Genomic DNA, 26,178 nt, shown 5'->3' on the forward strand with positions numbered 1-26,178 from the left:
GGCATTAAGAATTAAATTACCTGACCGTAAGTAGGAAAGGGTGCCCTATTTTCATGGAAGCTGTCAGGAACCAATCTAACTTAAATGTAGATTATGTAGTCAGAGATCATCATGGGTAGCCAATTGAACAGTTCTGATCTGAAGAAACTGCTGGACCCAGCTGTTTGATCAAATGCAGTACCTGTTTTCTTACAACTGTATTCATTTTGAAAGAAAAACAATGATAAATTTTAGCTATATTTTTAGCCCTTTATTATGGATGGAGCCCGGTTTATGCTTCACACAAAATAAAAATAAAGGTGTACAAGCTAGAAAAGTTTGTTCTCACACTTACTTTTAAGCCAGTTTGGTGACTTGCTTGTTAGTCATCTGACTTGTACGGGACTGGCCCTTCTGGGAGAGTCCTGTGGTTATGAGGGCCAACACTGAAGGCATGGCCACAATGTACCACTTTCATTGGATCTGTTCTATCCTTAGCCTCTTATGCCTAGCAAAGGAAGCCAAATCAAATCCGTGTGTCACACCCCATGCCATTTAAGAGATACTGTCCTGTGCCACTTTTTCAGTGATATGGAGATCAATGTGAATAATATGATCTCAGGGCCACTCAGAAACAATTGTACTTTCTTTTCTTTGCTTTTCTTCCTCTTAAGTGGAGTGATCGCAATATCATTTTTATGCCTAACTCATTATCCAGAAGTGACGTCAGCCCCTTGAGTCCCAACTAGCCCTTCTCTGAGGCTTGCCAGTTTCTCACCATCAACTCCAAATGGCCTGATAATGTCTGCGCCACCTGGCCCCTGTTGATTGTGCCTGCTGCACTCTGCCTGGCAGCGAAAAGGGAAGACTTCCCATCACAGCAGGAAATCCAGCCTTGTCTTTTATCTGCCTTTCTGTCATATCCCATTGTGTATACTTGATTGGACTACTTCCTTAGTTATCGAGTTGTATGGGTGTAGTCAAGAAATCTTTATGATGTGAGTTTCTCTTATTGCTGGAATGGTCTTACAGGTTCCTTTTTCACAGCTGAGCCATTACTTCATCAAGAACTCTTTCCTTGTGGGTAAATTACAGTTGAAAAAGGAGTCAAGCCTTTGAAGCAGCAAGAATATTTGCTGAATGTAAAGAAAGACCATTTTAAAATAATAGCCATATATTAATCACGTACTTCTCAAAATAAAAATATACTTAGATGGAACACTTAGTATAAAGACGTTAGAATTTGTCATTTTGTAAATATGCCTTTTAAGATCTTTGTGAAGAAGAGAAATTTTGTCTTAAGAAAGCAAGAAAATGTGGTAGGTTTTCATGATACAGTCCTCAGATGCCGTGTCTCTCCTGAGGGGTGCGGGCCGCAGCTGTTGGGCCTGGTGGGGGTCCCGCCTTTGCCATTTCGCTCTGGCTGTCACTAATGATCTTTAGGAACTAAGGTCAAGGCTTCCCAATCAGAACATGCTGTGCTAGGACTGCCTGGGTTTCCTCTCTCATCTTTGCCAGGTTTTGACCAGGAGTGTGAAGGTAGTACTTGCCATGGATGTGAGTGTTTGTGGTTAACTTCCCCAGAAACTATGCCTGAAAACTGAGCTTAGCCAAAGTGGCTTCCCTCTGAATTTCTTCCCTGCCCCTGCACTCTGCTCGTAAAAGTTTTGAACTTCTTCTGTCTGTGTAATTGCTACCCATTATTTAAGTCCAAAGTCATTTACTTCTTCTGCAGTTAAATTCAGTTCAGGAGACAGGTGTTGATCAACTGTGTGTAAGTCACTGTGTGAGAAGTACAACGGTAAACAGGGTATGGTTTTTTTTTTTATTCAAAGAAACAATAGCCTAACGCAGAGGGACTGTACATAAGTGTCATAGGATTAATTTGACTCTAAGAAATGGAATCCTCCTTGAGCTAATTTAAATAAAAGTGGAAATTAGTATGAGAAACTGGTGGTTCTCCTAAAACCAAGGGCAGGAAATGGAGGCAGGCCTCGTGAGGATCTCAGAACTCACAAGGTGGCAGAGAAATCACAGCTGCTCTCTCAACGACCCTGACAAGTCCCACCACCACATGGCATCTTTTCTGTACCCCTGTCTGCACGTGAGTTGGATTGTTCTGCCTCTCTCTACACAGTAGCCGGCTACCTGTCAGTAGCCTACACAGCCCCCAGTGGTACTGCCAGTCCTCTGCAGGTCACATACTGAAGTCTAGGTCACGATACAGAATTTCTAGGGTAGAAAAATCTTATCGGTCTAGCCTGAGACAGGTATTTGCCCTGATCAGTAGTTTTAACCAGAGGTAGTGGTCCAAGGTCCCATGGCCCACCGCCTAATTGCTAGGGACTGTGTGGGACTTGAGTCTCTGGGAACAAGTGTGGATAAAGTAAACAGATTGAATGGCCTGTCTCTTTGACCTCTAATTATCGTATGAAGTCGAATATAGGAATAAAGTCGTTTTCGGGAAGTTTAGAGGAGGTGGGTGAAGGGAGAAATCTAGGATTGTTCCTGAGAGAACGGAAGCCCCTTTGCTGGAAGATCACTCTGCCTGAGAGTCTGGAGTGGACAGGAGGGGACGTGACTGAAGGCAAGCAGTCCTCACAATCTATCGTATTAATAGAGAGGAGATGGGGAGAACCTGGAGTAAATGGGTTGCAGTGAAGGAAGCAAAAGGAGTGACAAGATTCAGGGGAGATAAGGGAGGTGAAATCCCCTAGATGTGCTCACCAATTAGAAATGGGGCATGAATGAGAAGGACAGAACTGTGGATGAACTTGCAGACCTCTGACTTGAGTGTCGTTGGGGAGATGACAATGGTGTTGAACCCCAGTGCACTGCGGGCGGCTTCAGCTCCTACCATGCCCTTCTCTTATGCCTCATTGCTTGCTGTTTCCCAGGCTGGCTGTGTGTGTTTGTAACTCCAGACTCTTACACACCACACTTCCTTTCCCAGCAGTGGCTTTCTCCTCTCCCTGCTATTTGTTTAGTGAAATACTCCACTTTTAAACTTAACTCCGTTGTCTACTTGAAAAATGTTCCCTGATTCCTCCCTCCTGGGTGCTCCCATAGTCTGTAATACTACTGTTATTATCACTCTGGCCTGTTTGTATTGTAATTGCTTATGAAAGTTATCTACTTGGCCATGAGTTCCTTTAGGACAAGGATACTCAGTGAACATTTGCTGGCTTGTTCAATGGCCTTAAGGAGGCCATCAATCTTGGTGCCCCCTTCCGGGTAAGCGTTGCTTCTCTGGCACCCCTCGTGCCACTTTGGTGCCTCCTGTGATGGACAGCCCAAAGACTGTTACAGTACTGGAGACCTTTGGGTGTTAGAAAGTTATTTTTCATCTTGTTCCCAGAACTGTCATGAGATACCTCAGTTCGGCCTTGTTTACTTCTGTACGTCACACCTGTCACATTTTCTGTACTCTTCATCCTATAATGCTAGCAAAAACCTGAAGGTAATTGTTCTTAGTGAACCCTTGCTGGCTTTGAGGGATCACTGCTTTTTGTTATGCATCACAACATATTTAATACTTTTCCTATTTAGTACTAGGCTTTTGTCCAAGATACTTAAAAAGCCACAGTGGCTTCCTCGCTGGAATGATCTGTAATTATGTAATCAGATTTACAGTTTTAAGAGCTTCCCAACCCTCTTAAATCATCTTTCCCTTTAGAAAGTCCTGCAGTGGAATTCATGCCTATATTTTCTCAGACCTTTGTGAAATCTCCTGTCCTAAAGTCTAGAGTTTATAATCACAACCTTCCCTTCCAGGATGTCATAGCATGGAGATACTGTGGTCACTCTCTTCTAGATTTGTTATGGTTCTTCTTCTTGAATATTTAAGGATAAATCTTGAAGAAAATGGAAAAGTTTTAGAGCAGCTACTGTGAGGAACGTGGTAGTGTTTCGTGGCAGCACTTTAGACTAAATGAAGATCTATAACTTGAACTGACCTAGAGCAAACAGACATGTTTATGTTATTTGCTCTAGCAAACTTTGGTAGCTTTAAGGGAGGAGGAAAAATAAATAGGTCAGTGCAGGTATAGCAGGCTTGAGAAATTTAGAGCTGAACTTGGGATTGTCTAGGTTTAATGGGAGGCTATTGAAATAGAGGAATTGAGAAGGAGTCACGGTGCTGTTCATTTTAATGAGAGTGAAGGACAGCAGCTTCCATTGGAGAGAGTGGCTGGGTGAGATGAAGGGAGGGAAAGGGAAGTTCTGATTGATGACACATGTGGAAGAGGAGGAAGTGGTTGGTCAGGGGGACGGGTGATCTGTTCTGGTATCTTCTCTCCCAGCTTTGACCAGTAAAGTGCCAGTTACCAATTAGAAATATATATTTGTGGACTGTTGGAAACAAATATCCTTTAACATTCCATTCAGTTTGACAGATACTGAATTTCTTATAAGGTAGATCTAAATTAGGGGGATGGTCGTTAAATTATACTAAATTGTATTTAGTAGGAGAGTGAGATAGTAACTAGGTTGGTAGAAAAAAACCAGGAGAAATTAGTTTCATTGAGGCATAGCCTACAAGAGTAGCAAATTGAAAAATAGCTCCGTCTAATCTTTCCCTCTGTGCGAAAGGAGTACTTCACCTGATCAAGAGTATGTTCTTTATCTGAAGACTCTTCTGAAGAAGAGGCTGAGTTGTATAATCCTGTGAACTTGAAACTTAGACTTTATCTAAGTCCTTTCCGGGGTGGGGGCACAGTATCACTTGCCCTGGCTGAGAGACAAAACGCAAATCAGGCTGAGGAAGGGGCTCTTTTTTTGTGTGACTGTTGGGCTCCACCTGGTGGCCCTGGTGGCCTGGTGGCCCTTTCCAAAGATGGGTCTTCAACATCGAGAGCATCCTGGTCAGAGCGGAGCAGAGGCAAAAGGGGTGGAGGACGACAGTGGTTCTGAGCCAGGCTTTGGTGCCAAATTGTTCTTTCCCTCGCGCTGTGTGCGGTCATTAACACTTCTTCCATGGTTGTCAGCTTCATCCTCAACTGCTAGTGCCTCTTCTCGAAAATACTATTTTTTTAAGGTAGGAGAGAACCTTAGCTACCGTGAGCCTTCTCCTAAAGTCCTTAAATGCTTGCATCCTCCTCTTTGCTCCCTTCACATTGACATTTGGCTCTTCAGTCTCAAGCTTCAGGGTCTTCCCTAAAATCATGTGGTATTTTCGAGCCTTTCTTCTTTTCCACATTCCGTTGTCTGTTTTCACTGACCTGCCCACATTCCTAAAGTCCCCATTCCTTACTTGCTGTTTTCTCCTGTGTCATGTTGATGAGCCAGAAAAATGGAAAATAACGTCTCTTCTCCTGATTTTAGAAAATAATATGTAACATATACAGCCAAAGACATGGTGTATTTGCCCCACTTTCCTTTCTGTGTGCTGTTACTGAACTTCTGGGCTCAGGTCTAGCTGATATTTGTGCTCCACTTGAAGGTTCTCAGGGATCTGATATCGTTGTACCTGTTTGCATGGAGTTTCCAACATGGGCCAGCACGCACGAGAGCATTTATTTGAGAGATAATCACTACAAGACTGTCTGGCTTGGCCTCCTGTGTGTGGCCTAGTTTTAAGGCTCAAACTCTATAAGAATGTGTGATAGAGAAAGGACGATGAATGGTTTAGAACGCTAACGTTGACTGTTCAGTGTCCCTGTTTTCTTTAAGGCAAAGAGGCCAATTTGAGAGACTTTCTTGCTTAATTTCTTATATCTATAGCTGGTCCCTTACTTCAATAAGCTTTTCACTTGAACATGACCTGGACCTAATGCTGCTTTATATAAAATTCTTACGTGCACACATAACCCCCACCTATTAACTACAGGAAGTTAGGAATATTGTTTCAGCACTGTCCCGATTAATTTTACAGTAGGATGCAGTTGTAATATCATTGATTGTGAATGGGAACAGTATTTGTGGAGGAGCCTGGTGAGTGAGAAGTATGGAGGTGGTAATCCTTATAAATTACTTTAATGAGGGCCTCCTGGGTGGCTCAGTTAAGTGTGTGACTTTGGCTCAGGTCATGGTATTGCGGTTCGTGGGTTCAAGCCCTGCTTCAGGCTCTGTGCTGACAGCTCAGGGCCTGGGGCCTGCTTTGGATTCTGTCTGCCCCTCCCCCACTCACGCTCTGTCTCTCTCTCTCTCAAAAATAAATAAACATTAAAAAAATGTTTTAAATTAATGAGGAAAGCTTTCTATCTCAAAACTGCTTATTGTAATATCAAAAATAGAAAAAATTTAAAGAATTTTTTGAAATATATACATATTATATATTTGCTATTAAAATTATTTAAAACATGAACCACTGAAAGTAAAAAAGAAATTCTAGAATTTCACCCCCAGAAATAATCACTGTTAAGGGTTTGGTGTATATTTGTCTAAAATATTGTTTTTAAAATATTAACATTCATTGCAAAGTATGTTTCACAAACAAAAGTACCTATGTAATACTTATGTAATTTTTGAATTTTCATATTAAAACCAACCCATGAACTCAGTATCCAGATTAGGAATTATATTGCAATATTGTTGAAGCGTCCTATGATCTTCTGTACCCTAACCACTAGTTTTTTCTCCAAGAGGTAACCACTTTCTCAAACATGCTAATCAACATGTGCTTTTCTTTATGATTTGCCCATATTTATTATCCTTAAAAGTACTAGTTTTGCTTGTTTCTAAACCTTACCAAAAATACCATGCTACATTCTTCTGTGACTTGCTTTTTTTTATTTAACATTGTTTCTAAAATATATTCATGTATTTCATTCATTTTAATTTGTAGTATTTCCATTTCCTGAAATAAACCACAATTTACTTATCTAGCAGTGGATATTTGGGTTGAACTGAGGTTTTGCTCTTAGAAATAATGCTCCTATGAACATATCAGTGCTTACCAACTAAAGTTTCTCTAGACTCTACTTAAGAGTAAAATGACCACATCACACCCATGTGCATGTTAAACTTAACGACTTTGTAGCTGAACCATTTTCCAAAGCGGCCGTGCCCATTTTTAGTTCTACTAGTATGAGTTTCTGTTTCTTCACATTCTTACCAACACTGGATATAGCTAGATTCTTCCATTTTTGCCATTCAAGTGGGTATAAAATGGTATCTGATGATCTTAATTTATATTTTCCAAATTACTAATGAGATTGAGCATCTTTTCCTATTTTTATGATCATTATGTTTTTCTCTTCTAGAAAATGTCCTTATATTTTTTATATTTTTTTCACAGGTAATTTTTTGTTTGGATAAATTTATAGAAATTGTAAAAATGGTACAGAGTTCCTATAGACTTTTACCCAGCTTCTTATGTTAGCACCTTACAGTACCATAAAATATTTATGAAAACTAAGAAATTAATATTGGTATGATTAGTAACATTGGTATACTTAATTAAAGTATAGAACTTATTCATATCTTACAAATGTTTTCCACTAACATCCTTTCCAGTTTGAGAAACTGGTCCAGAATCCTACATTGCAGTTAGTTGTGATATTGCTGTAGTTCCAGTTTGTGACAATTTGTCAGCCTTGTCTTTCATGGCTTCACAATTTTGATTTTGTAGAATGTTTTTCAGTTTGGCTGGTCTAATGTTTTCTCATGAGTAGACTGAGATTAAGCATTGTTGGGAAAGACATCACAAAGGCAGTGTGTGTCACATCAGGGAGTACATGTCAGTATGTATTACTGGTGATGTTAACCTTGATCTCTTGGCTAAGGAAGTACCTGCCAGAATAACATACTTTTTTGCCCTTGTAATTTATTGTATTTGGGAGAAGATTTTTTTGAGACTATCCAATTAAACTTTCACCCACTCATTTTATTTAGCATTTTTTTATTGGGCTGTTATTTGATTAATTTGGAGCTAAAAAACTTCCTAGAATGTAATCTTTTTAACAGTTACTGGTAGGGAAAATATCTTCTCAACAGTTTATGACTTGTTTTTTCATGTTATTAATGTTAAGTTCTGAACGTTTTCCAACTTTTTGCATTTTCAAATTGCATTTTCCAACTTTTTGGTTCTGGTGTATAGAATTATAATTAACTTTTGTATATTAATGCTGTATCCAGCCACTTGCTAAATCCTGTTATTAATTCTAATAGTTTGGACATAGTTTCCTTTGGAATTTCTGTGCAGGTAATCCCATCATTGGTGAGTAATGACAAGTTTCTTCCATTCTAATCCCTATAACTTTTATTTCCTTTTCTTATCTTCCTAAACTGGCAACTTACAATTGGAGAGAAGATATTTTCCACACTAATAAGTGATGAAAGTGCAATTTTGAATGAAAGTAATAGTAGCAGGCATTTTTTAATTTTTCCTGATGTTTTTTAAAGGATAGTATTAATGATTTTGCTAATGCGGCAGCTAGTTATTGAAGGGCTCAAAATACCTAAATACGTGTCTTTGGGTTTTATTTGTTTGTTTTTACTATCTTCAGTTTTCTTACTTTCCCTTTGGAGTTTCAAGGAGGAATAGATGCCCTTTTTCCAGGCCATAAAGCATTAATTCATTTATTTTATTCACTAAACCATCATCTGTTAGGCACCTAAGATGATTAAGACTCAGAGTAAGATACAGAAATAATGTTTATTCTCTTTAGGATGACCCTTTTCATCTGCTGGTAAGTAGAGATGTACCTAAAGCACTATGATACAGTTAGAAAGTGGCATGTGCCAGAAAGGAGATATAACAAAGGACAGTGATAGCATTGAGGAGAGAGATTTGCTCTGGAGGACAGGGTGGCTTCCTGGCCTTGCTGCTATATTCCATGAAGTTGAAATGAACTTGGTTTATGTTTTGTGGGCCTGCTTCAACATGGAAGCCATAAAGGGAGTGCCTTTAAGATAGAAATACATTGCTTAAGGAAGGAGCAACTTATAGTATTTTTATGCTCTAGAACCAATAGTACCTTGTCAATATTTAGTGAATGCCTGCAAGATATATGATGTGAACAGTCCTGAGACTTTATTTTTTATAATAAGTGTGTTACATTTTTTGTTTCAGAATGAAGGAAGAGAAGGAGAAGTTTGCTTCTCATGAAAGATATTTTAAAATACTTTATATTAGTTAGGATGGTTTTACCACCAGGTGGTGGAAAACCCTGACCTGAAATGGTTTAAACGTTAAGGGAACATATTATTTTACAGAAGTGGGAATCCAGAGGTTGTTGCGGGCTCCAGGGCCCAGTATAGTCAGTGACTTTGTGATGTTGTCAGGTTCCCCTTTGTTGTCTTCAGTGGTCTAGTAGAAGGTTCTTCTGCCAGTATGGTCAGACTACATGCTTTCTAGATCACATACAACAGGGAAGGGGGAGATCCTATCCACCAACCATGATATTGATAACAGTCTCCAGTGGAACCACATCCTGATTTCATTAGAATAATGAAGATCTGCCTCTGGAGCTGAAAATGAGATGTTCCCTATATGAAAAAGATTAGGTTTCTGTTAGAAAGGAGGAAGAGGGAAATGAATGTTGGGTGGGCAACCAGTACTGGGCATCACAGGTTTTTATTAGATTGTAATAAATGTTCCTATACTTTTTAAATTTAAAAAAAAGTTAAAATATTAAAGGAAGTTTAGAAAATGAGAAAAAAGTCATTCATAATCCTCCCTTTCTAAAATAATTAATGCCATTTTTAGCTATTCCCCATCAATCTTCTCATAAATGTTTTTACGTAGTTAAATTATACTATATCTTTGTACATTTCTTTTGTTCTTATAGTTCTTTTTTTAATTTTTTTAACGTTTATTTATTATTGAGAGACAGACACAGAGTGTGAGCAGCAGAGGGGCAGAGAGAGGGGGAGACACAGAATCTGAAGCAGGCTCCAGGCTCTGAGCTGTCAGCACAGAGCCTGACGCAGGGCTTGGAACTCAGGAACCGCGAGATCATGACCTGAGCTGAAGTCAACCAACTGAGCCAACCAGGCACCCCAGTTCTTATAGTTCTTATGTACCCCTGGACCTAGTTTCCCCTATTTGTAACATATTAGTATGGTACATTTGTTACAACTAATGAACCAGTGCTGATAACATTATTAACTGACATCCATACTTGTACTCAGAAATCCTGGAGTTTTAAAAATTGAATGTCCTTTTTCTGTTCCAGGATACCTATACGTTTATTTGTTATCATGTCTCCCTATGGTCCTCTTGGCTATGAATTTCAACGTTATTTTTGAAGGACATTTACAAAAAATTTTTTTAATGTTTATTTTTGAGAGACAGAGCACGAGTGGGAGAGGAACAGAGAGCGAGGAGAATCCAAAGCAGGCTCCAGGCTCTGAGTTGTCAGCACAGAGCCCTACATGGGCCCAAACCCATGAACTGCAAGATCATGACCTGAGCTTAACCAACTGAGCCACCCAGGCACCCTTTGAAGGACATATTTTAATGCAGAGTAGTGGTTTTTAAGTGTGGTTTAAAAACCTCAAGTGTGGTTTTTAAGAGAATTGGCCAGACATTTTGATACAACTTTGAATCATAGTTGTCCAAAAGCAGCTGTTGCGATCTTTTAAGACCATGAAGACAGAAACTACCTAGAAAGCTATAATATTGGAACTATAACATATGGAAGGGAATTTTACTTGCAGTATTCATTTTAAGTAAAATTTACACCAAAATTAAAAAATGAAAGCAAACCCTTCTGTAAGACAAATAGGCAATGTATATAAGTCAGTTCCCTAGTAGGTCATGCTTCTGTTTAGATCCCAAGGTATTCTGGTTTTTAGAGTGGCAGCAGAATTTACGAGTAAAATAGCGTAAGATTTTTTCTGGGACATCTAAAGCCAAATGCTTGAGCTCTTTCAGCATGCTGACTGGTTAGATTTTTATCTCCTGCAGGCTATCCTGGCTATGGTGCTGTCAATTCTATCTCCGGTGAAAATCTATAATAAATTTATTTAAATACGGTACTTGAGAAATGTTCTTTGGAACTTAGTAAAATAAATGTTAATTACTACTAATAGAAACTTGGAGTCATTGATTACATTTGGAAGCTGTAACCAAAATATAATTTTGTCTTTACGAGCCGTATTGTAATTTTGGTAAACAAGTCAAGATTCTTTGGATTCAAAATAGAGTCTAGTGAAAAATTTTGCCAGAACAGAAAGCACCAATAAAACTGAATAAAAGACAACTATTTTTCTTCATTAAATTTCAGTTAACATTCAGTGAGTGATATGACTTGTTCTGACAATTAATATTAAGTCCATCTTTACCAGCTTACTTTTGTCCTCCTTCTTTTTCACCGCCCCACCCCCACAGAGGTGGATTCGGTACTCAGCACTAGTCTTTTGGGGAAATTTCTTCATTTCTTGGTAGGCCATAGTTCTTCATCTAGTAGTTTTTCAGGACAGGTTTATGAGAACTATATTCTTCGAGTTCTTGCACTTAGAAATCTTCATCTTCAAAGTCCAGTAGGCTTCACTAGGCTATGTTTCAGTGGTGATTTTCTGTATTAGTTTTCCCTGAGACATGGCATATACTTTCTCCATGTGAAATTTCTTTTATTTCAGGAAAGTTGTCTTAATGGCATGGAAAATGTTTTCTATTCCATATATCTAGTTCCTTCAGGAATACCCCTTATTCCAAAGTTGGATCTCCTTCATCTGCCTTTCATATCTGTTTTCTCTGTAATCTTTTAAAACACTCTTTGTACTTTCCAGTTTCATCTTCCTCACTTCTCTCAAGCTTTTCCTCAATGAACCTTATTTTTTTTAGAGTTAGTCTTCATTAGTTACCTCCTTTCTTAGTTACCTCCATCAAAAATGACCTTCACTTGGGGCGCCTGGGTGGCTCCATCGGTTAAGCAACTGACTTTGGCTCAGGTCATGATCTCACAGTTCGTGGGTTCGAGCCCAGCGTCAGGCTCTGTGCTGACAGCTCAGAGCCTGGAGCCTCCTTCAGATCCTGTGTCTCCCTCTCTCTCTGCCCCTCCCCCTCCTCGTGCTCTGTCTCTCTTGTCTCTCAAAAATAAACTTAAAAAAATTTTTTTTAAATGACCTTCATTTTGGAGTGGTTTTATTTTTCTTCTCTACTTATTTCCTAGGTCTAAAGCACTAGGTTTTTATTTCCTTTTGTAAAATTAATGTTTTTAATATGCACTTGCATCTTTGAGCTCTTTCCTTATAGTGGTGATATATTCTTGTGAATATCTTTGGTCAAGATACCAATTTCTGTGGCCACATACTTACAGAATATGTTTTTTTTTCTTCTTCTGCCATTTCTTTACCTTGTTTCTTTCTTCCTGTTGACACGCAGTATTTTTTTTTAATGGAATGTCTGGGATGTCTCCTTCCCATCTTTAAATAATGGTGTCTTCCCAGATTTTAGTACTATATTTTAAAAGTTGGATATTGTAAAATGCCTTTTGTTCAAATGTTTAGACCCTTTCCCACTTCAGGCATAAGATAATCATTTTTGGCCATTCTAAAATCACCAGCTAAGAGTAGGGTGGCCAGTGTGTTTTAAGTCTGCCTCACAGAGACTGTTACTGATGCTTTCACCACATAGAAGAATGTGTTTCTTTTCACACTAGTTTCATTCTCTGCATTCTCTGTATGATCTACCTCATTGTTTATACATCTCCAGAAACTATGTTATCTGATTTTGTGTAATTAATTATTTTATGTGATTTGTGATACATTAGGGTAGAATCGTTTGAAATTGTGTTATATGGGTAAATGGTCAAATATATTGGCAATTTCATGTCTCAACATAATCTGTGGTATTGTTACTCACCGCTCTTGAATCTTTACTTCTGAGTCATCCCTCAACTGGCTTGAATTGCAAATATGTTTTTTCCCCCCAGGAAATGGGTAGTATACTTTGTGCCTTGTTTTATCAATTGGGAGTCTAGCTTCCAATTCAGAGGAATCATGACTATAGCCCTAGCAATATTAAAATCTTTCAGTTGTAGAGGTGAGTATTATTGGGAGTGGGTCTTAAATATGATATTGAAAGGCCCAACTCCTCCCATGCACTCTTGGTTCCCAGACCATGTGCTTGACTCTAGGATACTAAGAGCAACATTATATCCTAGAGGATAGCAGTCCAGCCTCATAAGATGTTGCCTTCCCATTTAGTTCATTAGTACGCTATTACACCATTCTAATACGTGAATTCAGTGAGCTTTGCTACTTCTGGAAGACTAAATCCTCAATTACGTACAGTGTTGAGTAATATAATAGTTTAAAAGATAATTTGGTAAATCTGTGGGTTGCCTTTCTATAAGCAAGATAGGTGGACCAAATGAAGGTAGCAAACTCAAACCCAGAGTTAGTGTTTCTTTCAGTGGAGAGAAGTAACTGCCCTCTCTATCACAGAAGAGCTCAACAAACTCAATCTGCTATCAAGTAGTTGGTGGGTCTTCTTGCTGTGGTTCTGAATCAGAGGCTCAGAGCTGGTTGCTGCTGGCATACTGGCATCCTGCAGGTGTGGTAGTCAGGTCCTCATTAGTGAGAGGAAGTTTATGCTGTGGAGCTAATTTTCTGCTGCTTTGTACCTTGTTTTTATTCCCATTGAGCAAACACTGCAGTGGTTGGGGAAGGAGGTTGGTTGACATTCTCGGGACAAATCGTCCTGCTTCCACAGTGGAAGTCTTTTGCTGAGCATTCTTATGGAACACAAACAGTCATACTCTGGGTTCATTTCCGTAGGCCCATTTCATGCCCATGTCTCTTCCCCAGATGTCCTTGTCACCAGTACTCCAGTCTTTCTTCTTTCAGCTCCCTGTGATCTGCTAAACTTGTAGCAACTGCTCATCAGGCTATGTTTCTTCAGCCAAAGTAGACCATGGATATATTGCTTGAAGTTCTGCTTACAGGGAGGAAGTTTCTGCTCTACTCTCTTTTCAGAGACCACCCCTTAGAATGGATATAACCCTATCATAGTCCACTTATGATTCATGACAATGGAAGGTCAGGCATCCAAGGTCCTCAGACCTTTCTGCATCCTCCTATATAATAGTGTGTGTGTGTGTGTGTGTGTGTGTGTGTGTGTGTGTGTAGAAAAAGAGTGTCTGGTTCTCTAAGTCTTATTCTTTGTGATTAGTACCCCCACATTTCACATGAGAGACTCAGTGAGACCCTGAATTTAATGATGTAATAATTTACTGCCCTTTGAATCTGCCCCCCCCACCCCCGCTCCGTACTTATCCTGGCAGCTGCAAGAGATTCAAAATACTTGTTTGAGGGGCACCTGGGTGGCTCAGTCGGTTAAGTGTCTGCCTTCAGCTCAGGTCATGATCTCGCAGTTCATGAGTTCGAGCCCCACATTGGGCTCTCTGCTGTCCATGCAGAGCCCACTTCAGATCCTCTGTCCTCTCCTGTCTCTGCCCCTCCTCTGCTCATGCTGTCTCCTTCTCAAATAAAATAAATAAATAAATAAATAAATAAATAAAACAAAAACAAAATACCTGTTTGATATACATAGGAAGTCCCTGAGTTTTCAGCTTAGCCTGGAATCAAGGACTTAGAGGCTGACCATGTAACTCTTTGCTTACATCCCTTTTTCAGGTTCTTCAAGCCTGTCACTTTCTGTGAGCTCCTTGATTTCTTTTCAATAAATTCCTTTTCCATTCAGTTAGTTTCTTGTGCTTGCAACCAAGAACCCAGGCAGATAAAGGTGTTAGTTTTAGGAGATGAATGTAGAAAACAGAACCTCAGGAACCTATGAGAATAATAGATGGGTTGGAAGTAACTCAGGTCCCATTAATTTCCAAAATGTCCTTCAAACTTCAAAGGCAGTGACAACAGATTCCTTAAATCCTCAATAGGAATTTCATTCTAGTGAACACAGGTAATAATGTAGTCATTTTGAAAATTAGTGAGACTTGAGTCTTTAACTGTATAGAACCTTTTGTTTATTTTTTTTTTAATATTTTTTTTTAATTTTTTTTTCAACGTTTATTTATTTTGGGGACAGAGAGAGACAGAGCATGAACGGGGGAGGGGCAGAGAGAGAGGGAGACACAGAATCGGAAACGGCTCCAGGCTCTGAGCCATCAGCCCAGAGCCCGACGCGGGGCTCGAACTCACGGACCGCGAGATCGTGACCTGGGTGAAGTCGGACGCTTAACCGACTGCGCCACCCAGGCGCCCCTCTTTTATTTATTTTTAAGTAAGCTCTATACCCAATGTGAGGCTTAAACTGACAACCCTAAAATCAAATGTTCCATCCTCAACTGACTGAGCCAGCCAAGAGCCCCATGTCTAGATTCTTTTTTTTTTTTTTAATGTTTATTTATTTTTTTATTTTTTTTATTTTTATTTTTTTTTCAACGTTTATTTATTTTTGGGACAGAGAGAGACAGAGCATGAAAGGGGGAGGGGCAGAGAGAGAGGGAGACACAGAATCGGAAACAGGCTCCAGGCTCCAGGCTCTGAGCCATCAGCCCAGAGCCTGACGCAGGGCTCGAACTCACGGACCGCGAGATCGTGACCTGGCTGAAGTCGGACGCTTAACCGACTGCGCCACCCAGGCGCCCCTAATGTTTATTTTTGAGACAGAGACAGAGTGTGAGCAGGGGATGGACAGAGAGAGAGAGAGGGAGACAAAGAATCTGAAGCAGGTCCAGGCTCTGAGCTGTCCGTACAGAGCCTGATGCAGGCTCGAACTCATGAACCGTGAGATCATGACCCAAGCTGAAGTTGGACATTTAGCTGATTGAGCCACCCAGGTACCCCCCCCTCCTTTTTTTTTTTACTTTAAGTAGGCTTCGTGTCCACTGTGGGGCTTACACTTATGACCCTGAGCTCAAGACGTGAGCTGAGATCAAGAGTCGGACGCTTAACCGATTGAGCCACCCAGGCGCCACCCACAGAAATTAGTAAGAATCTTGAATGTTTAAGAAAATTGTAGGTGAGAACAAAGGCAAATCTGGAGAGCCAAGGACAAGAAGTCCAATCATCATCTTTTATCAGGATTAGTTTGGCCACAATGCCAATGGTTCCTACCAGTGCTTTCTCAGAACAACATTGCCACTGGACACTGCTACTACCACTGCTGTCACTGGAAACCATCCGGCTGCCACGAATGAATCTTAAGCACCTCTCGGTTTTTGTGTCATTCTCTCCACATTCAAAGTCATGAGTTATGGCAGAGTCTAAATCATACACAGCGTGCTGGCCTCTGGTTTTCATAGAATGAGAGAGGTCTTCTATAAAGGCCTGGCATTATGTAGCAGACTAGTCATTTCTTTAATGGAAACGGTAGTTCTTTGGCCCATTTACATGTCACGTAGAAGTCTTCTTTTCTGATTTGTATGCTTTTTCTTTCCTTTTCTTGCATTATGGCACTCAGTGGGACCTCCAATACCATGTTTAATAATAATGGTGACAGTTAACATCCTTGTTGTCTTCCTGGTCCAGAGGAAAGCATTTAGTATGTCACCATTAAGTTTTGCTGTTAGCTCTAGAGTTTTCATAGGGGCCATTAATCAAGTTGAGGATTTCCTGTTCATTACTCATTTATTCAGAGTTTTGATCATGAATGTATGTTGAATTTTGTCCAATGCTTTTTCTGCATCTATCAAAATGATTGTATATTTTTCTCATTTTTTGCTAATATGGTAAATTATATTGATTGATTTTTGAATGTTGGACAAATCTTTAAATCTTCACTTGGTCATCAGGGTGCCTGAGTGGCTCAGTTGGTTAAGCATCCAACTCTCAATGTCAGCTCAGGTCATGATCTCACAGTTCGTGAGTTTGAGCCCTACATTGGACTGTGCACTGACAATGTGGAGCCTGCTTGGGATTCTCTCTCTCTCTCTCTCTCTCTCTCTCTCTCTCTCTGCCCCTGCCCTGCTTGTGTGTTCTCTCTTTCTCAAAATAAATAAATATTAAAAATACATACATATTTAAACCTTTACTTGGTCATGATGTATTATCCTTTTTATATACAGTTAACCCTTGAACAATGCAGGGATAGTGGCACTGAACTCTCACACAGTTGAAAATCTGTGTATAACTTTTGACTTTTTCCAAATTTGACTACTAATAGTCTACTATTGAGTGGAAGCCTTGCCAATAACATAAACGGCCAATTAACACATATTTTGTATGTTATGTGTATTTTATACTCTAGTCCTACAACAAAGTAAGCTAGAGAAAAGAAAATGTTAAGAAAATCATAAGGAAGGGAAAATACATTTACAATACTGTTATTTACCCATTGAAAAAAATCTCCGGTAAGTAGACCCACACAGTTCAACCTCATTGTTCAAGGGTCAACTGTATTGCTATTTCTGTCTGCTAACATTTCATAAGAATTTTCAGTCTGTGTTCACAAGGAATATTGACCTCATGAATCCTTTGTCTGATTTTGGTTTCAAGGTAATGCTGGCTTCATGAAACCAGTTGGAAAGTGTTCCACCCTTGTCTGTATTCTGAAATAGTTTGTATGGAATTGGTGTTAATTCTTTCTTAATGCTGTACATGGCGGCATTTGCCAGTGAAGCTATCTGGGCGTGGAGTTTTCTTTGTAGGAAGGTTTTAAACTATGAATTCAGTTTTTAAAATAGATATAGGACTATTCAGATATTGGTTTCGGTTTGAATAATCTTAGGCAGTTTGTGTCTTTCAAGGAATTTATCCATTCCATGCAAGTTGTTGAATGTATTGGCTTAAAGCCATTCATAATTCCCTTATCCTCTTAATGCTTGTAGGATCTATAATGATGTTTCCTCTCTCATTCCTGATTCTGGTAGCTTCTTATTCTTGATTAGCCTCACTAGAAACTTACCTATTTTATTCTCTTTTCAAAGAATCAAGCTTTGATTTTATTGGTTTTCTTTATTCTTCATTTTCTGTCCAGTGATCCTTATTTCTTAATTATTTTCTTCCTTCTGCTTGCCTGGGATCTTACTTGCTTTTCTTTTTTCAATTTTTTCGGATAGAAGCTTAGATCACGGATTTGACACATTTCTTCTTTTCTAATATGAGCATTTATTTAAAACATAAATTTCCCTCAAAGTAATGCTTTAGCTGCTTTTCACAAATATTGACATATTGTGTTTTATTCATTTTGAAATATTTTCTGATTTTTTTTTTTAGCCCACTGGTTGTTTAATTTCCAAATATTTATGGATCTTCCTGACAGCTTTCTGTATTCTTTCCCTCATATTTTTGCTGCCTTTGGCTTTTTGGTATGCTTTCTGGGAGATCACCGCCTAAGTCGGAGAACATAGCACTGGTCTGAGCCCATGTTACATGTGAGCAGCCCACAGGCAACCTGCAGGCTGCCTCGAACCTATGCTGGTGGGCAGTTGTGTGTGCCAACTATGGGCTGGCTTCTCTTGGCTGGCACGTGAGTGGTGGGGCCAGCCCTGCTGCCACCACTGCCCAGTTCCAGTAGCAAGCCTAAAGATGGGAATTCATTAGAAGTCTGCATATGAGGCCACCACATCCCCAGTCTCTCCCTCTACCACTGTGCACTTAAGAACTCTGACACCCAGGCATCTACCCTTACAAAGGATACAGAATCTTCTTCAAAGAAATTGAATGGCTCCAGAGACAGCCCTAATGCCAGGGCTAAACTCCTTACAGGAAGACTGTCTCCTATTCAACACCTAATTTAAGGCTTATAGTCTGAACATAGCATGCCAATACTTAGGAGAATTGAGCACTATCAGTTTTGTTTTATATGACCCACTGATGAAGAGTGATATTTGCCTTCTAAAGGATGGAACCCCACCCATAGCATCAGAACTAGCCTATTAAATGCAATCTTACTTTTAATAGACCAACACCCCAAAATGTGAATGGTGGTTTGCCAAATGACCAGATTATAGATAATTTTAACTTTCTTCTTGGTGCATTTCTGTATTTTCTAACTTCTCTACAGTGAACATATATTACTTGTGTGTTCAGATGAAAATATTTAATATATTAAGGTAAAAGTTAGAATTGTGAAAAATATGTGTCAGATTCAATCTAGTGAGCATGACTTAATGTGTAGGTGCTATGAAACTAATGACTTAACAGTAAACTGAGCTGATCAGAATTGTCTCTAAAGGTGTTTGCAAGAGAAGGAATTGACAAAAGGCTTTTACCGATATCAACTTGACTTTTTCATGAAAAACAATTGCAAGAGGCCCAAGAAAGGCCAGCTGGCCCAACTCCCCGCATCAGAATTCCCAAAGAAAGTTAAAATTATACTGTAGACAGGGATTTAACAGGACAAGAGTATCACTGTCTCTTCTCCTTGGCCCCCTACTCACTGGTGATGGTGTTCTTGCTGGGGAAATTTGGACAGGAGGTTTTGAAGATTTTCCTACTACCTTCTCTTTTAGAGAATAAATGATGCCTGTGGTCCATTTATTCACTAACATAGTTGTTCCTCTCTGTCCTGTCCACAGGCATCTGGCTAAGAGTCTTGGGCAGGCTGGTGAAATTGAGCCTGAAACAGAAGGAATACTAACAGAGTATGGTGTGGATTTCTCTGATTTTTCTTCAGAAGTTCTAGACTGTCTCCCTCAAGGTCTGCCCTGGACAATCCCACCAGAGGAATTCAGCAAGAGAAGAGATTTAAGGTAAATATCTGAAGCTCTTTAAGAACAACACGTTTCTACCTAACTTCAAACTTAACTTCTTAGGGACGAGGCTCAGATATTTCCATCTTTCTACCAACGTTCAAGTTCAGTTCTATTGAGAATTAAGTGCTCTGTACCAAATATTGGCAAATTATGGTGCACTAAATCACTGCCTGTTTATGTACAGCCCAAGAGCTAAGAATGGTTTTTGTATTTTTAAGTGATTGGAAAAAGTCAACATGAAAAGAATCTTTAATGAAAACTATATGAAATTCAAATTTTAGCATCCATTAAGTTGTATTGGAACACAACCATGCTTACTTGGTTATATTTTTTTCTATGGCTATCTTTTTGTACTACAACATTAGGTTGAATAGTTGCAACAGAGACCATATGGTGTGCAAAGGGCTCTCTGGCCCCTTGGAGAAAAAGTATGCATGCCCACCTCCCTTCTAGACCATTCTAATTTCGAAAGATACAATTGCCATCTTTTTTTCTCCTTGTTATGCCCCATAGGTCTGGTTGAATAAAGACAGTGTCATCTGGTCAGAAGTACCTTCCTTCGCATGGGCCTCTTCAGGCACAGAGCAAAGGATTCAAAGCTTCTGTGCTTGGAGCTTCATTTTAAAGCTTTACTTTTAGGTCTGGAATTTGTTGGAAAGTACTTTTGTGGTATTTTTATAACAACATCTTCTTTGAAGATGTTTCTTCATTGTGGGATGTTAGTTCTTTTCTGATATTTCTCTTCAGAATTTGGTTTCAGTACTGGCATTCATTTTGGATGCCACATGGAGATATTTAGAACCAAGAAACTTTTCGTACAACCCACTGAGGCTGTGGAAGGTTTTTCGCTAAGGTCATCCCATGTCAGAGTCGTTTCCACCACACTTGCTCGCCTCTTGCGGCTGAACTTATGATCCCTTCGCGCTCAGTGCCCGTTACTCCACCTAGTTTGAGAATCCTCCTTCTCTGCCCCTCTTGCGGTTGTATCTTTTAGGAATTTACTGCCTTTTTTTTTCTTGCCAAGCGTAAGCAAGGAAAAGGAGATGACAGTCCCCTTTCCTACTTATTGGTGGAACACACTTTATATTTGATGTCACTTAACTGAAGTTACTGTCCTGGCTTTCAGCAGTGACCACCACTCACAGAACTCCTGCTGGTCAGTTATCTCATCCTGGGCTTTAGATCTTGGGCCCAAACCTTACCCTCTCTGAACCTTCGTTTTCTCATATACAAATTGAGGGGCTTGTTTTCTGAGATCTTTTCCTAAACCTAGGAATCCATAAAAAAAATTTTACTGAGAATGAATGCCTGAACTTTATTGTTTGTGCTATAGGTCAGTGTAGCCATTCCACAGTAACTGTCAACATTTGAAATGTACCTACCCTTTCACCCAAAAACTTGACTTCCAGGAATCCATCCTACCCAAAGAAGTGTACAAGGATAGATGTATAAGAATGTTCATTGCTGCTCCGTTGTAAAAGTGACACTTCCAATGTCCCTCAACAAAGGAATGGTTAAATAACCTGTGTCATATCAGCAAGGTAGCATTCCAGAAGCCGCCGTCAAGAGCTAGATCCTTGTGGACTGTCCTAAAAGGATGACCATAATATCTTGCCAAACATATTATATAAAAATGCTCTCCAAATGTGCGTGTATACACATGCATACATGTATCTGCACATATAAAAGTATATATGCACAGAAAAAGGTCTGGAAGGAAATATATCGAACTGTTGACGGTGATTATCATGTGTGGACTCGGTGGAATAGCTGGGGGTAGGGAGGCAGTATTTTACTTCAATTTGTAAATTGCTCTATTTTTCGAATTACTTTTTAAAATAACTTTTATGTCTTTTAAAAATTATAAATGGGAATATCAGAAAAGAGAGGCGCTTAGTCTTTTCTAGCCTGATTCCTAGCCTATGGATAAATAATAAGGCACTTCAGCAGTCAGCCCTTCTAGCGTGTTCTCCATTGCTTCTCATAGCTCCACCTCACCTTTTTCTTTGGCTCCTGTTGCCTTCTGGGTTAGACCACAGAGCAGGAGGCCTTGCTGTGCAGAAGACTTCTTTTAAAACATGCTCATGTGTTCTGTGAAAGGTTCCAGAGATACGGGGAGCTCATAGGATGCCCTCTGCTATGAGCATGGCAACAGAGTTGTTTTTTTTTTTTTTTGAATCCACTTACACCTCCCAACACTTTTTCCTTGCCTATTACATTCCTTGCCTCTAGCATTATGTTTCTAAAATTCAAATCTGATTTATTTTACTCCTTGGGCTTAACATCTTTCAACTGCTTCCTGGTACCTGTAGTGGTAATCTCTAAACTTTTTTGAACACGCATTCCCAATAATGTGTATGTCTTTATTTTAAAATCACAAATATATTTACTGCTTTGCTAATTTGTCTTGTACATTATATACATAAAAGTAGAAAAGTGAGAATAAAATAAATTCTGAAGATATTTTTATTTTACTTTAAAAAGGTGTAGAAAGCTGTTTACTTTAAAAAGGTATAGAAAACTTCACATTAGTAATTTTACTTTTGGTGAGAGCAGTGTGATTGAAATTCTTTATTATTTTTTTTCAATTTTTGCTTTCACAGCCTACGATATAGAAACACAAAAATCTGATTATAAGTTCAATGTATTTTGATACTTAGTTTTAGATTTAATGGTTATCAGAACTGAAAAAGATACCTCAGCAGAAGTGAGTTGAACTTAACTAAATCATAATACTCATTTTTTTTAGTCCTATTAACCAATTATATTCAGAAGTATAATCCAGCTAATAACTTTTCATCCTTCATCGTGTCCATCAGGTCTTGTGAACTAATTGAAAGCTGCTACATTTTTTTTTAGATTTTTTAAATATGGGCTCATAATCTGGTTATTCTTCAGTTAGCATCTTTAACAACTAGTTAGAAAATTCTGTCAGGAAGTTTAAGTGTATAGATATGAGTAGTTTTACAGTTTATACTCTAAGATCATTTTTAGGTCCCCAAATTTTCTAACATTTCAAACACCCTTTTTAAAAATGTTGTCTTAAAAATCTGAGTTTCTTATTTTATTTTCGTTTAGAAATCAATCCCTTTTTTTCTCATTGTTAAAACATCACTTTTACCTTGAAGATACAGAGTAAGTGTGTTTATTTTTTCCTAAGGACCTGCTGGATAACGTATGATTGACAGTCATTGTTTTGAAATCATAATGTGGCTGATGATGAATTTATATTGGGAGGAGAAGAAATGTCAACTTTTCTATTTTCATGGTATTAGTAGAATTAGTATAGTTGAGCATTACCTTTAGTCTGCGGATCTTTGTAATAATCTTTTTTAGCCACTTGCCTATTTTGTAATGATTAGTTTAGCTAAAACTAGGTAATTTCCATAAATCCATGTACGGGGCATAGGCAAATACCCACTGATCACAGTTGGCTGAAAGCATAGGAAGTAATTGAATGCCATTCATGGGCAGTAGGGATACGGTATTTGGACGGAGTCGTGACAGAGGGGAGAGGTACTGGGTACAAGAGTTTGTAGTACTATGATTTCTTCTGCTCAGGGGTCCAGTGCCTTCGAATTAATGTCAGAAGAACTCGGAATGAGTCCCAGCACCCGCTAAAAAACATGTGCTGTGAGTAAATTAATACATACTCTATAAACTCCCAAGTAAAACCTTTGCCATTTTCCTTTTTCTGTCTTCTATATACAACTATTTATATATATTATTTTTATATGTGTACATGTAACATACTCCAAGTACTAAGTTAGTTACTGGAAATACAAAGACAAGTGAGGCCCAATTCTTGTTCTTTAGGGATTTACTCTTTCTCAGGGAGACAGATTTACACTCAGATAAATTACTGCAGAGTATCGCAAGTGCTGTCATATCAGTATGAACAAACTGCCAAGGGCATTGGTGCTTGCGCTGAGATCTGAAAAGTGAGCAGGCATAGAGGGAACTAGAGTGACTAAAGCAGTCTTCATTCAATGATAGGCTGCAGCTGCAGAAAAGGTGACACCTTCTTCTAAGACTCCAGATCCTTCTGTAACCGGGCTCACAGCTCCAATGGCTTCCTGACCCCTTCTGCTCGGCCACCCTGCCGTGGAGGCCGCAGTGTTACTCTGGCTGTAGCTACATAAGGACTTCTACATACCCGTTTAGGTTTGATATTTGAACAATTATATTTGGAACAGAAAAGTTCCATCAATCTTTAAACCTCATAATCCAATTATGTCAGTAAAATTCCAGTTTTTTAGTCCAGTGGAATTGGGGTAATATTTTGCAAACTGAAGTTGAGAGAAATAGTGTTTATTTTGAAAAGAAAAATGGTTGGTTAGCAATTTTCAAGAAGGAAGGCTGGTGTGAACTCCTAGGGGTGATCTGGCCCTTCTGATCGGGAACACCATTTTTCTGGACCTAGAGCTCTAGTCCCTGGAGAATCCCTGCTTGCATGGCCTAGACCTGCAGCTCTCTTTAGCAGGGCATCTGAGGTTAAAAAGAGAGAAGAAAAGAAAAGGAAAAAGCAAGCGACACCAATACTTCAGGCCTTTGGGGATCAGGAAGAGAATGTATCCAAGGAAACTGCTCAAAGGGGGTTGCACCAGAAGCCCAAGAAACCCCAAGGTTATTTCTGAGACTGGCTCCAATTATTGCTAATTTCATTCTTATTATTTTCTTTCCTTTGTTGCTAAACTGGAATAGGAAACCAAAGCTTAAAAGCTCAATTAAAGTGGAAAATGGAAACCTAAATATTGGAGGGGGAAAATACCACGCTAAACTGATTTTTATATTTTTCCTATAGTTAGTAATATTGTGGAAGTTTGGATCACATCACTTTTCAGTAAAATACGAGCTTCCTTGAAGTAGAGGTGGTATCTATCACTTTTCACAGGAGAACTTGTGGGGATCTATTTCTTTACTGTCCCCTCAATAAAAAGGGTGCCCAGTGACCTCCACTGGACCATTACAAATGTGAAACTTGGCACTTAAAATTGCTTGCTCTAAATTTTCCAATTGCTTTCTCTTTTTTTTTTTTCCATTTAATGTCCTTCTGCCAACTAGTGATTTTATTATTATAAACAGGACATTGTATTCACTTTTAAGAAGAAATATGAAGCTGGAGGTAAAATTACAAACTGCAGCTTCTCGGCTGCCAAAATAGAAAACAGTGAGCTAAAAATACTGAGCACAGAAAGGGTGCTGTGGCAAGAAATATTGAAATATCTTCAAGATGGAACTGTTCCAAATAGACAGACATTTCCTTTCACTCCAGGTAAAACCAACCTTGAAATAGCTCCTTGAAAGGAGAGACACATAATACTAACCTCTTTCAGGTCAACCCTTTTGTGGGAAAGCTTTCAAACATAACTAACATTAAATGACTAATGATCTTGCTGTTTATCAGGAAGTCCAGGATGATTAAATTGCCATTTAGAAAAGGTTCCTCTGGTGAGGGAGTGTGGCAGCATAGAAGGAGGACCAGAAGGTAGTCCCAGCTCTCCTGGGAACCGGCGGGGTGACCTTGAACAGATTAATTAAGTTTGGGGAGAGAGAGAGAGAGAGAGAGAGAGAGAGAGAGAGAGAGAGAGAGAGAGAGAGAGAGAGAACTTCATCCTTTGTAAAATGGATTATTCGATCAGGTTAGGATTTTCCAAAAAGTATTGGTAGGTCGTGAGTCCTTTGGGATTTTAATAGGCTGTCATGAAGTAAAAGGGTTCTGTGGCCAAATATTTTTAGAAAACAGTGGGGTAATAGATTTCTTAGAGCTTTTTCTCGTGGATCATCTCATGGACCTAGTGTTCCTCAGACTAAATATTTCAAAACGTACTCACTCTGATGGAGTGTGATTCTGGGTTTGAGATGTCCTTTTGGAGTTATTCACAATCATCTCATCCTTGCACTTGAAAGAGATGGTATTCCGTCGGTGACCAGCTGCCACACTTGTCTGACAGATACATTGACTGTGCCTCCCTGTGGGCTACACAGAAAATCCAAGGATCATGCTTTAAATCTCAGCTCTTCATTGCCAAGGGAATCCCTTCTTTCCTTACCTGGAACAGAGCAGCATTAAATTGTTCTGCATTAAACAAGGAAGCTGTCATTGTCATTTGAAACCACTGGCAATATTATTCCATTCACATAAATCCCAATTCACTGTTTATGAAATTACAAGTAACTCATAGAACATAACAAAGATTAATGGGGCCTAATGCTCATACGGAGTAGCGGCTTCTCAGAGCTCTATGCTCTGCCTGTTCTGCGGATGTCACTCTCACATCTCTCCACTTTTTAATGCCTGGGCTGGAGATAAAAGAGGGCACCTTCCAGCAGAAAGTTTTGGGAAAGAAACAAGCCTCCCACCAAAGATACCGGTGCGTGGGAAAGGAAGGTAGAATTTGAAAATGAGAGCCATGAGAAGTACATAATTGTATGGACAAATCATTCTTAAGACTAGAAAATGTTGGGTAGCTTGATAATTCATATCAGTATAAGTGAAAAAATGAAGTTATCAACTTTATTGACAATAGGAAAAGAGGGAAATAAATTTCTTAGCTTCCTCATGGTATCCTGTTCTGATTCAGCCCTTCATCTTTTCCCAAACCATTTTACTCTCTCATAGCTCTGCATCTTGCCCATGCCCTACCCTGCC

General features: G+C 39.2%; 1 protein-coding gene across 7 annotated transcripts in view; it reads left to right on the plus strand.

Moving 5' to 3' along the window:
• DIS3L2 (DIS3 like 3'-5' exoribonuclease 2) overlaps positions 1-26,178 on the plus strand; it is a 350,877-nt gene that overhangs the window by 158,897 nt on the left and 165,802 nt on the right. For all 7 annotated transcript variants that reach the window (XM_030324128.1, XM_030324127.1, XM_030324126.1 and 4 more), the window contains one exon: positions 19,350-19,523. In XM_030324128.1, coding sequence (XP_030179988.1) covers positions 19,350-19,523 — 174 coding nt within the window. The remainder of the gene's footprint in view (positions 1-19,349; positions 19,524-26,178) is intronic.

This window comes from Lynx canadensis, chromosome C1 (assembly GCF_007474595.2).
Source record: "Lynx canadensis isolate LIC74 chromosome C1, mLynCan4.pri.v2, whole genome shotgun sequence".
NCBI classification, from domain to species: domain Eukaryota; kingdom Metazoa; phylum Chordata; class Mammalia; order Carnivora; family Felidae; genus Lynx; species Lynx canadensis.